This window comes from Manduca sexta, chromosome 20 (assembly GCF_014839805.1).
Source record: "Manduca sexta isolate Smith_Timp_Sample1 chromosome 20, JHU_Msex_v1.0, whole genome shotgun sequence".
Classification (NCBI taxonomy): Eukaryota; Metazoa; Arthropoda; class Insecta; order Lepidoptera; family Sphingidae; genus Manduca; species Manduca sexta.
Window position 1 is genome coordinate 14039911 of NC_051134.1, and position 13482 is coordinate 14053392.

A 13482-nucleotide genomic window follows, 5' to 3' on the forward strand; every position below is an offset into this window, starting at 1 on the left:
TAACAAATGTAGGATGAGTATATTGAGTTGATGTATAAAGACTGTTGGAAAATATAAATTATACTTATATTTCATTAGATCGACGGATATAAGATTTTCAATAAAATGCGGTTACACGTTGTAACATGGTTTCCCTACGTTTAGGTTATTTTTTCAAAATTAGTTAACCTATATTCCTGTAGGTAATTTATTGTAAACGCTTTGTGAATCGCCCGATGTAGCTACATACATAATATGTTTTTATCTTTATTTATGAATTGGTAGGCTCTTATTGGGCAAACATCGATCACACTACGTTGTTTAATGTCGGTTTTCTCTAATCACTCTATCGCAGTTCATTTGTACTGTAAACGAAATTGACTATAGTGCGGATAAAAAACCGTCTCTATGTTGATGTACAATAAGGTTACTTATACCAAACTAGCTTTTGCCTGCGGCTCCGCCCTGGGCGAAAAGTTTTTCCGGGCTAAATATTTTCCCGGTATAAAAAGTTGCCTATAGTACTCAATAGTAATGTAGCTTCCTATTAGTAAAAAAAAAATCGGCTTATTAGTTTCTGAGTTTCTGTCAATCGCTGACAGTTATTTCAAACAATTGACAGTTATATAAAATTAATATTTTCGTTAAGTTTTCTAAAATTATCTAATTTTCTGCGCAATTTTTTGATTTTTTTCTTTCATAAGATCCTTCTCCTGACAATAACAAACACAACAAAAAAGATAGAGAAATCAGTCCAGCCGTTCACGCGTGATGGTGTGACCAAGGGAAATAGGGATTAATTTTTATATATATAGAAATGGATAATAATAATATTTACCGTCGGGCAAATGATCTCGCAGCAACAGTAGCAAAGGATGCGTGCGCGATTGCTCGGCGTGCAGCGCGCGTGCCTTGCGCTCCACGAGCGCGACTAGTATCGCCTCCAGGCGCGCCGCGCCGCTCTCCTCCGTGCATACTGCTTTGTCGACCGTCTGCGGACATACATTAAAGGTCTTCATCGCACTATCTAGCATCACAATATAATATAAATGCGAAAGTGTGTGAAGGTTTGGATGTTTTAAGGAAATAAAGGCAGACAACGTTAAATGGATTTTAATTAAATTTGGTGCAAAAATATAACATGTCCTGTAGATGTTATCATGCCAGAGGCGTAGACAACATATAGTGTTAAAAAAAACCATCGCATAAAAATCCTCTGAGAAGAGCTTTGATGAATAAAAATGGTATTCTTATATTCGTCTATTGTTCCTTCTAACAAATACAAAAAGATAAGATCTCAAAAACCATGAAGCTTATTGTAATTATGAATACAAGCATTGTAGCTAGTATACAGTTTAAGTATTATTCATTATACTGAATTATGCTATAATTCAGTATAATTATAATTCATTATGCTGTGCCAAGGCTCTGTAGGCAGTATAATGCTCTTGCAAAAACGCATGACCTTGATATCACGGACATTTCTAAGTACAGGAAACAAGTCCTACAACTGTTACGTACTCACAATTAATAATTATAATTAATCACATTCACCACCAAATGTTATAACATAAGATGTTGTTATGTTTTGTCACTTCTTATTATGTTTTATCCCTTTTGTCTGCTTTAAGTTTCTACTTATATACCTAAATAATATTAGTAACAAATATTATAATTTTTGCCGCTGTACTAATATATAAATTTGCATGCTGTGGTCTCCTGTAATTGAAGAGGCACGTCACATTGTTCATTATACCAATATTACGACATTGTATTTATTATAAGCCGTGTATCCTTTGTTGGAGGTCCTTAAATAAATAAAAATAAAAAATAAAATAAAATTATGAACAATTTAACAACTACGTAGATAGCTACTATTACATAGGTACAGTGCGTAGTACAGAAACATGTGTATTTCTAAATCCATGTTTAGCTGGTCTTGTTACTGTTTTGGGAAATCATATTATTAACCACTAAGCCTGCAACTGGTTCGTTTCGTCGTTCAAACATAACACAAACAATTTTATTATACATTATTTTAATTTAATAACATAACTTGTCTAGAATTTTAATTTATTCCAGACATCACGTAGAGATTAATTTGAACTTAGCAAGCGAAAGAGATGGTTTTACTCCAATTTTTGCATGACTTCTCTGAACCTCAGGTTCAAAATTTATGTTCAAAACGGACTTATGTGTCTAACCTAAATTTTCATATATTTTAAATACCCACGGAACTCACAATAATACCTATGACTTGGTACACTGCTTGTTAGATCTTTTATTAGACTGGCCCCATAACATCATACAAAAGGGCATAAGTTCGGCAAACAGTTGCACACGTTCTATATTTGCTCACTCTTTTATAACAAGAGGCAGTGAACGAGTTAAGCAGACGCGAGTTTACGATACATAGTGGTAAAACAGAGTTCACATAGTATTTTCCAAAGTGGTAGCCACGCAGTAGCCAGTTTTTGTTTCGTGACAGGCCCGGTTGGATTAGGAATTAGAAAATAATATGAACTGGCAGTTTTGGTGTGGCTTTTTGTAAAAGCCATTGAATTGCTGCCGGTCGAAAATGTTTCTAAAATCCCCATTCCTTTTTTTAAACGCACCAGCTGTGCACACCCAATAACTTTGGTATTGCGGTTTCAAAACCGTGGCAGTAGGTAGAGATTATCACAAGATAATCGACAGTTTTGTTTGTCATCTTTTCTTGGGCTTACATAAAAATATTTTCCGTTTTGCTAGATACAAATTATTATCAATATTAAGGATTAAACTTTTTAAACAATAATTAGTGAGTGAAATGCAAAACGTAACACAATTATTAAATTGTGTTTGTATTTTTCTGCTCGTTTTATCTTTAGGGAAATTTTAAATACAACTGGAAACAAAGATGTAATTAGATAAGGCTGGCCAAACGTAACGCTCAGAGGCACGCTTGCCATAACTGCGATGAAAACTTAATGAAAATAAAACGATATTTTAATCAAGAATATTTTAGTAAAATATTTTATATGACGCTGTTTTTTCAATCTGTGTCTGCTAGAAAAAATGGGATCATCAATTAGGAACAAAACATGCCCCGTGAGACACTCTTATTTATAAATATTTAAAATAACTCACACACGCGCGCACTTTATCCCCAGAAGCACTAGTATACTTAATTATGTCATGTGAGTTCTACGAGGCTGATACTGAGCACAAACACCTAATATCTCTATCCCGATCCAGGGATCAGAGCTAAGGCTTTACGGCATACGTATTGAGGAACCCAAAAAACTCAAACCAGGCGGGTAGATCGCTTACCTGATGGTACAGCCACGTATGCCACAGTCACAACCAGAACAAATTGTATACATATAATATCTATATCAATGCCTTATACTCATCCCATTGACAAATTCCCAATAAGAATAAAACAAAACCATTCTATCCAACCTAATCCTTAAAAACAAATGTATGTAGTAAACATTAAAATTCTCTTTCGCTGCATTTATGCCGCCAACCGACCAGCATTACACCGGCATATCCGCTCGGCATACACGTTTAACAGCCGTCGCGTTCCCCTACATACGCAAGCACAAAGCTTATAATCTATGTCATAATATATAGGTATAAAATGTCATGTATTAATGAAACAGTGGCGGAGCAAGGAAATGAGAGAAACGGTTTGCTGTTTCTTGTCTATTGAACTAAACGTGATTTAAAACTTAACGATTTGCATTTGTATTATATTTTTTATTCTCAATAGTGGTTGTATCTACCGATCTCCCCTTGAAGTTTGCTTCCTTTGATTACATGCTTAACATACTATCAAATATGTAGCCACATTTTTTTTCAATCAGGCAGAGTTTTGGCAAATCGCTTATTTGACATTCGGACTTGCTCGCGGCCTCGTCTTCGTAAATAAGGTTTCCGGGATAAGTATCAAAGATGAACAGTAACCTATGTTTTTTCGTATTGTTCAACATCAGATACTCTCAACAAAATTTTACCAAAATCAGTTCAGTAGTTTAATCGAGAGTAAGAATAACACACAAATAGAATTACTTTCGCATTTATAATATTAATACGGATGAATTAAAAATGTGCATGTTACTCACGTCGGTCGACGGCTGCCGCATGATGAGCGCGCGGCCGGCCCACACGGCAGATCATCGCCTCAATCCGGACGCCACCGGGCGCCACTCCACACCTGCACATTAACAAATCATGCTGCAGTAATCTATTTACTTGGCATGACCCTTGCTTGTAGTGTTTGGACATTTCAGCAGGGGTCATGCGTTCCGCAATTGTAATACTTTATGGTTTTGTGCGTGAGCCAGTTTTGTAGTATTTATTAAACAAATGTCCTCCGTAACGACCAATTTAATTTATATGTACTAATATTATATCGAGATGAAGAGTTTGTTTTAACGCACTCATATTAGGAACATTCCCGAGAATAGAATATTTATCCCGGAAAAACATTTTCACGCTTACAGAGCCGCAGGAAAAAGCTAATTGCTATATATTTTCATAGTAACAAATACAGGTAAACAATAATGGTAAATAATACCAGGTTATAAGTACTTTTTTATTTCCGAAAAGCAAACAATATTAACGATTCCAACCGGTCCCGAGTCACGCAATTTATTAGACTTTTTTTTTTTAATGGGGAAAATCCTCTTGGATCCCCGTCGTGCATATGCAATGTAGACGGGGTATGTCGGATTTTACCGACTAAAAACCCCATGGTGGTCTCCATCATTATTAGACCTAACGACCTTCCAACCCTACAATAATATTGTAGTAATTAATTAGTTACTCCTCCGCTATCTCCTGCAGACCCAACAATAAGGTAGCCTAATTAGTGATCCGAAACTACAAGGTAAGTCAAAAGTGAATGTTTCAGTTGCAAGACATACCGCTTTAAGATAATATCGCTATTACTGTAATGATATCGCAAAGATAAAAAAGACAGCTAATGCCTATATACTTACCAAATGTTTTTCTCCCGGGATAAAAAATAGCCTACAGCATTCAAGATTCAGGAATAATGTAGCTCTTTTTGGTGTATGAGTCTTCGCAATCAGAAAAGTAGTTCTAGGAAATCTGCCGTCATAATGAAAATAAGGTATCTTTTTTTGACTTGAGTTAATTACATAATCGTAATTAGTAAAAAAGACAATTCTAACAACATTTCCTATCTCCGTATTTTTATGTAGAATCTTGTCCTTTTTCCTTGTAAAGGCAGTAATAGCTGATTCCACCACAGAAATACATCAGGTTGAAATTACAAGTATCGATATATATTAAACCTCCTACCCATAATACATCCTAATCAAATACAAACTGCCACCGCAGTCTGCACATTTGAATTGACTCTACTATGATATTGGGTGATACCTACATACATCACCGCTCTTTGATGTGGCAATATTTACCGCCACCAAAGCGTTCCGGCGCTAGCTGACATCACCACTAGTTTTACTGGCAGTTGAAAAGTTTGGCGGTTGTGTGGCGCAATAATTTAATTAATTGTATATTAACAAAGTTCAATGTAGAAAACGGTATACTATGGTTAAAGATAAAAAAAATGTTAAATGTGGCTGTAAAGGAAATGGCTTAAGAAATTCGTTTTTATATAAATTTCTTATGTTTACGCAAATTTTAGGAATTTAATCAAAACTATTTTTCGGATTTTATCGCGGTATTTTATATTATTATTTTCTTTCGAAGACTTTGCAGCCTCGAAACGTTGAGAGAAAACAAATTATATGAAAAACAGCGACACAATCCGGAACATGGTTTTATTACAATTTCATCTAATATTTATTGTTTATTTTATTTCTTATTTAACTGTCTTTATATTCTACGTCTGATTACCGACGGATCCCTAGTTAGGGTAAAGTGATAGTAGGTTTTCTTCTCAGTATCAGCCCGGAGTCCGAAATTATGCTTGGTAAATAACATTAGGCCCGACCCCTATTACAAGGGACTTAACTAAGCTTATGAAATGTACGTGTAATACATATCTGCTTGTCTCTGTAAAGGCAAAAGGCGTGAATTTATATATTATGTTAGACGAATTATGTAGTCAACATGTTACATCGAAAAACGAAGAATTGTTTTGTCACATTTTGAAACATAAAATAGCAAACTCACCGTTATATTCCTCGCATGCTGACTCGATCTTTTTCAAAGTCAAACCCTAACGTTCATACGTGGTTTTCAAACATTTATGTTTTGAAAATACTAACAAACGAAGGTCATTTGTCGCCGTCGCGTCGCCGAAGTTCGTGGCCAGACCGTTACATGATAATTGGAACCGTTACATTAGACTTCGACTCGACGGGATTGAAAAACAAACTTGAATATTAAAATTCACCCCTCTATATTTGCTTAACAGTTATACCACCGAACTTATCTTTAATTCAGTACCATCGTCGACAGACATTCAATTGAAGAATAAAACGTGATGTAAAAGAAACGAATCGTTATTCAAAATCCTGAGTACAATTACAGAGATACGTACAGATCATTTGTTATTTAATTGCTTACTAAAGATAATAAAATTATTGGAATTAGAAATTCCTGAATTCGTATTTCAGGGATTATTTATATTCAATATAACTATTTACTTTATCATGTTTATAAAACATCCAACTCTACACACATTTGCCTTTCTGTAAGGAAGAAACAAAAAAACAACCAAAATATACCCTAAAAGGAAAATGTGACAGTTGCAACTTTAACAACTTTAATAGCTGTCAGTTTCAAAGTAGTGTATTAGATCTCGGTAACAAGTTAACAGCATTTCGCGTAACAGTTAGGGCTTAAGAGCATAAGACTTTTAATGCATTGAAATTTCATTTAAAATACCGTGCGAAAGACAAGATGAATCGCTGCAGTTTGACAAAACAGGTATATAGGTAGGTACTAAGAAATTGGTGTTATAAACAAATAACAAATGCTTCTTATTAATTAATGCGAATTACATTCAAAATATTCCATGTCTGAACCATTACAATATTCATAGCTTCAATTTAGAAAAAAAAAATGTAACACGACGATACAGCGCTACTGTCTCTCGAGTGTCAACTCTAAGGCTAATTATTGTTAATGACGTCTATACTACAAAGAATTCACGTGCGCAGCCTCAAAATGACGAATCAACACCATTTTCACACCATATTTCAAGGTACGGAAACGCGAAAGTAACAAAATGGTTGCGTTATCGAGATAACATTTATCACATCGAGAAACTGAAATATTACCACAACCTCGGTATTAACACCTTCGCAAGATCGCTATTCCTGCTTTCAACAAAATAATATAAATGGGCCATTCATGACTTTTATGGTTTGTATCCGACTGCACAAAATAGATGGTAAATTTCAAATACAGATCTATTTATGTAAAGTATTTGAAACTATTCTTTTAGCGCCATCTCTATCCCAAAGGGGTTTATAAGGTTTGCTTTAATAAATGAAATGGCATGTCATATTATGTGTCAATTGTGTAAGTTATACTGGGTGGGTGACATCACAAACCAATATGGCGGACGTAGGCTATGATAACACATAAAATGAGCATTAAAAATAACTACTAAAGGATGTGCTTTATTGTTCGAATTACTTTTGATTGAATAGTAACAAAGCCTCATACAAATAAAAACTTATATTTAAGGAGAAACTGCACTAAGCGGCAGCAACTCGCGGCGGCACAGCCACATAACGCGTTCTATTTACACTACTAGCTTCTGCCCCGTTACCTTGAGAACTAGTCAAAATACTTTTGTCTATTGGTATTTAAATATAAGCAACCCTTTCACAAATTTTGGCATTTGTAACACACTGTTTTGCAATCCAAACCTTGCTATTATTTATAGACATTTGTGGTTCAGCATCATCTAGCAAGCAAGTATCTATATAGCCCGTATTGTGCGTATTATAATAAAGTTACACAAAATCTACTTTAGAGTGATCTACTGCTATTTTCTTAGTGACCTAAATTTTATATCCATTCATCCGCTGTCCCTTTCAGCTCATCTTTTGTATATTAATATTACTACAATTAATTATACGCGAATATTAGATTATTACCAGACTTTGCTTATGGCTCCGCCCGCGTAAAAGTCCTGTCCAGGTATATAAAACCCAAAATGCACTTTTCTGAAATAAACAATATCCTATATGTTAATCTAGGATTTGAAAATGAAAACACTTGTACATCACACAAGCCAAAATCAATAAAATTATGATTTTAAATACGTGCAACAATAGGCGGCCTTGTCGCTAAAAATCCATGTCTTCAACGCGCACTTATAGTGAGGGACTAAATAAAACGAGCTGAAGAAAGGGATGTATAGTGTATACTTATATTTATATATTATATTTGTTATGTTTATCTAACTATCTTATTATTAGTTTATTTTAATATACATTTTTTATTTAATATTAAGATTAATTTAATAGTTTACAATATAACTTATAAGACAACATTTAACAAGATGCGACCAAGACTTAATCATCTCTAGGTAGATACCAAAGTAACTTTGTTTATTGAATTGATTTTTAAATTGTATTAAATTAAATAGTTATCTTCTGCCGTATGCCGCAAATAATAAATTAATTCAATATCGCTTCATATTTTACGTAACTTACAACATTGAGTATTTTTTTTTAATTTATAGCAATTTTAACACCAACAAGAAAAGATCGCTTGCCACAATTAGACGCCCAGTGTAAAATAGAGTAGTCAAAAACATTTTACCAACCACTTCCGCCAAATTGACGTTCTAATTAGTCAAATACTTGAATAAATGAAACTGTGAGGTTCTCAAAATATCATGCGAATGAAACACTTCATAAAAACTTCATAATTATTATTTAATAAATTTACTTTACAATATTGTTAGTTACAATTTTCTTCAACATTTACTTGTTACGCTGTCATATTTTATTTTTTTTCGAATAGACGTTAATAATAATATAAATAATTTTATTCTTTGCTAGTAAAAGTATATAATGTTCCAGAGCCGTAGCTAGGGGGGGGGCAATTGTGCGGCAATGCCCTACCTTAAAATACTAATGCCCTACCTTAATAATCAACTAAATTGTACATTACTACTAAAGGAAAATATATGGAGCAGCGGGTTTTTTATTTTACGATTTCGTTCATAAGTCAAGAAAACCAAAAATCTATTGAGCATATCAGATCGAGTAAAATTTTTATTTCCGTCCTGCTTATAATAACAGCTGCCCTACCTTAAATTCAAGTCTAGCTACGGCCCTGTAATGTTCCAACAGCTAGGCTGAAACAATACGTACTTGGACCTTCATGACATTAGTCTTTATGTACCGGGCACGGTGAAGTGACCCCGCTGCACCTGCTGGTAACTCGAGTGGGATCCAATAGCATGTCGACTGACGAGAGACGATTACCCCTTGGCAGTCGACATAATAATGCCGGCCTGTTGCAACCAGATATACACATTACACAGGCTGATCCCGGAATGCGAGACAGTAATGTGTGTGACTATGACGGGTTTTAACACCTTGTGTACGGTGGTCGCTTTCCGGACGGATATAAAACCTATCCTATCATCAAATTTCCTAGTATAAAGATTGTTAAGTATGATCACTATTTTAGCCTCTTGATATACATTTTTATTTATAAATATTAGATATTTCTCCGCCTCTCGCACGAAAACACCACTTATTTACCTAATAAGTTACTGCTTACAGAACACTTGCGAACACTTTAAATTATAATTAAAATAAGTGTCGCTCGCGTATTCGCCCACGTACAAAGTCTTTCCTTCTACTAAGGTCCTTAAATCACTGTATCGATCCATACCATCATCTGCACGACACCAAACCTGTTTAAATATCCGATAAAGAATAAACATAATCCGTGTGCCAAATTTCATTCAAATCCGTTCAACTGTGCGTTTACTTCTAACAACATTTTATTAGTAATATGAAAATGTTTACAGCAACACAGCCAAAATACGATTCAATAAATAATTATGTATACGTCGGCTTTATAGCTCAGCCATCAGCGGTCTTGGCACTCTTTATATCAGCTGCGAGTCCATCTCTTTTGTACGGTGTAATGACGACGTGTGAAATCGATATGTGAGCACATGTACAATGACCGGATGGTAAAGGTTATAGATTAGAAACCGTATCGCCCAACCGTCAAATACGGCGGGAAAATGAGGTTTAATTATGATCTTTATTCTTCTTGTACTCTATTATTAAAGTTGATTGGATTAGTAACAGCGAGCGTCGAAAGTAATATCGATTGGAATTTTAATAAAAGATTAACTATGCCGGAATTTCGTTTTCCGAATAAATAAAGTCAAGGACGCGAGGTTTGGGTTACATTGCATACCAGCCTATCCATAGTAATAACGAAAGTCCGGCAAACGAGCTGTTGGTAACCTGATTATAATTAACAAGCGTTCGTCTCGTCACTTGTAAAAAAGATAAGTTAGTCAACGCTCAGAAATTTCTGTTTTTTAAGGTTTTTATGTCTCTTCACTCTACAACTGTTACAAATTTAGTCAAAATGTTATGTTTGGATGGTCTTACATCTATTACGAAATTATTTGTTGTAATCAAAGTTGCATCAATATGTAGCAAACGTGTCACATAATATAACTGAATGAAAGATATAATTAAACGTATAAGCCCGGCAGACATTGTCCTGCTACAAGCCGCATTCAACGTAGACCTTATCTATCTATCTATACTTATAATAAATCTGTAGTCTATCTATCTATACTTATAATAAATCTATAGAGAGGTCAATTCTGTACATGAAATATATTTCCAAAATAACTATCAGGGGGTGATTAGGGATCGATACTGATGCCAAAAATGCAATTAGTAAAATTTTTGTCTGTCTATCTGTCTGTCTGTCTGTCTGTATAACCGTTATAGAAACAAAAACTACTCGACGGATTTTAACGAAACTTGGTACAATTATTTTTCATACTCCTGAGCTGGTTATTGTATACTTTTCATCACGCTACAATTAATAGGAGCAGAGCAGTGAAGGGAAATGTTGGGAAAACGGGAGAAGTTACTCCATTTTTTAAGCTTCCGTCGCGTGTGCAACCTTAATGGTTAAAGCTACACAGAAATCATGTATGACGGAAATGTTCCCCTTAAAATTATATAAAAAATATTCCACGACAGCATATGTCTGTCTTTTATGGTTGACTCACAATAACACGTGTAACTCCCGATAGCTTAGCAGTTTGAAGCTTTCTCATTATATTTTTCTACTCTTACGTTTATAACACTCTCAGTCATCCCTAATTAAAAAAGTTAACACTATTAAATATTCCCTAAAAAGTATAGAAACATCAAAGTTATACATGAAATACGCTAATAATAATCACGCGTGAATACTGAATCATGCTATATGCTTCCTTCGATTTCACCAGGAGCCCATTATCAGACCCTGACCGGACAATCGGACCACCTGCATACCACCATACATTAAAAAAACATCCCGACAAATTGAGCACCTCCTCCATTTTTGAAGTCCGAAATCCACGCGGGCGAAGCTGCGGGCGGAAGCTAGTACTATAATAAAATTGAACCATCGCTTTATTGAAGTCGAGACAACTTTTATTCCTAAGTATCAAGTTGTCATACATAAAAAAGTGACACTCAGAATAATTGTAGGCGTCACTTGAATTATACATGAGATAGCGAAATGTTAACCGCATTTTGTTCAAAACAGAAGCTTCCTGATTCTGCGGTTTTATCCGATATGCAAACAGCAGGCCATCTCGCTTAACAGTCCTCGCGCGAGTTTCATTTGCATGAAAATTAGTGAAACACGCATTGGAGATTATTATGCGGAATTCTACGGCCCATATAAACTCCATTCACTTTGTTTTACTCGCATTTTATAATACTTGTACCGATGTGACAGATTTTGTTTCTGTCTTACAAAATGTTCACGTACTCAAAAGCAGGTACCTACTTTAATATTATTAAATTCGATATTATTTTTAGTTTTGCTTATTTATGTAAGATATTATAATACAATCAAACTATACATTATCCATCGTTAATGTGTAGTTTTTGATAAATATTAATTCGAAATACTTTCAATACTGCCCCAAACATACAAAATTCCTATGAATACTTAAATTAGTTATTTATTGGTAGTAAAATGTATTTATTATACAAGTGATCAAAAATACGGCATCGATTTTCATGTTCTATTTTCCTATATTCACAATAGTCAGTGTGATAATTCTCTAAGGTGTAAGTACATGAAAAATATATAAATAGTCATATTATTTTTGGTTTTCTTACAAAATTCTTCTTTATTAGGCACTTAGCGGTAAACCAGAATAGTTCAGTCTTAAATTCCTTTCTGTTCGCAGTACACAAAAATTTTGGAATTCGCTTATAAATCCCAATTAATACAGACTACAGAAGCTTTATTCAGGCTACGGGCTTTCAAATTATTTTGCCTTGTTTGGAAGTTAGTTATTTGAATTCGTGTTTATTTAGGTCATTTTCTGACGGCCACGCGATGTACTCGTATTGTTGCTTTGTACAAATTACAAGTCTTCTAGGTAGAAAATATAGGCATAGTTTGTAGTAGCGCATATGATTATTTGAAATAAGCATTAATATACACTCAAATATCCTAATTAATACAAAAGCAATGTGAAGTTCTTGGTAGAGTTACTATCCTAAATCAGTGGTAGTACTTACTTTTGCGCAAGCGACTTACTCACATGATTTACTTGTATAAAAATGTATTAACAATTTACATCCAAATTCAAAACCCAAAAGGGAATGCGTCACATATAATTTGTTTCGCTAATACTCTATTCACATTCATGTCTAGCCCGTAGCCGGCCGTGCGACGTGAGGGACAATGAAATATATCGATGCTTACATTTTTTATAAACTTCGATTCGGAACAATGACGTGCGTTAAAAAAATCCAGTAGGTTTTAACCTACTAAACCTTAGTTTTAGTTTACTAAGGCAGGATTGGATAAAGATAAAAATATGCTTTGTTGGTTAACAAAAACAATTCATTTACTTTATATTCTTAAGCAAACTTAATCTGTAGAAACTATAGATCTATATCTACTACTACTACTACCATTTTATGGAATTCTACATAATTTTTGTTGTGTAACTATTTACACAACAAAAATTATGTAGAATTCTATAAAATGGTCGAGACTCCATAAAATGGCTACAAAAAGAGTAATGAAACAGACGTGACGGCGTGATTTTATGGATTATTTTACTCCTTAATACGCGCTTTAATCGTATCTTTAAAAAAATAACAAGCCAAAAATCAAATTTACATTCGCATAACATATTATGTGCTATCTAGAGTAAGAATTGTGAATAAACCGCACGCAATATAAAAGCTTAACTGTTGTTACGACTTGAAATTAATGCGCACACAACGTCCTCTGAAATATACTATCACAAGTCACAGACCAAATGTTAGC

The 13482-nt window shown here is 34.2% G+C and overlaps 1 protein-coding gene across 1 annotated transcript in view; it reads right to left on the reverse strand.

Annotated features, from left to right (window-relative positions):
- Nucleotides 1-13482, reverse strand: part of LOC115456410 — a 105605-nt gene that overhangs the window by 71953 nt on the left and 20170 nt on the right. The window contains exons 2-3 of the mRNA XM_030185462.2: nucleotides 4089-4180; nucleotides 818-971 (exon numbers count right to left, since the gene is read on the reverse strand). Coding sequence (XP_030041322.1) covers nucleotides 818-971; nucleotides 4089-4109 — 175 coding nt within the window. The 5' untranslated portion in view covers nucleotides 4110-4180. The remainder of the gene's footprint in view (nucleotides 1-817; nucleotides 972-4088; nucleotides 4181-13482) is intronic.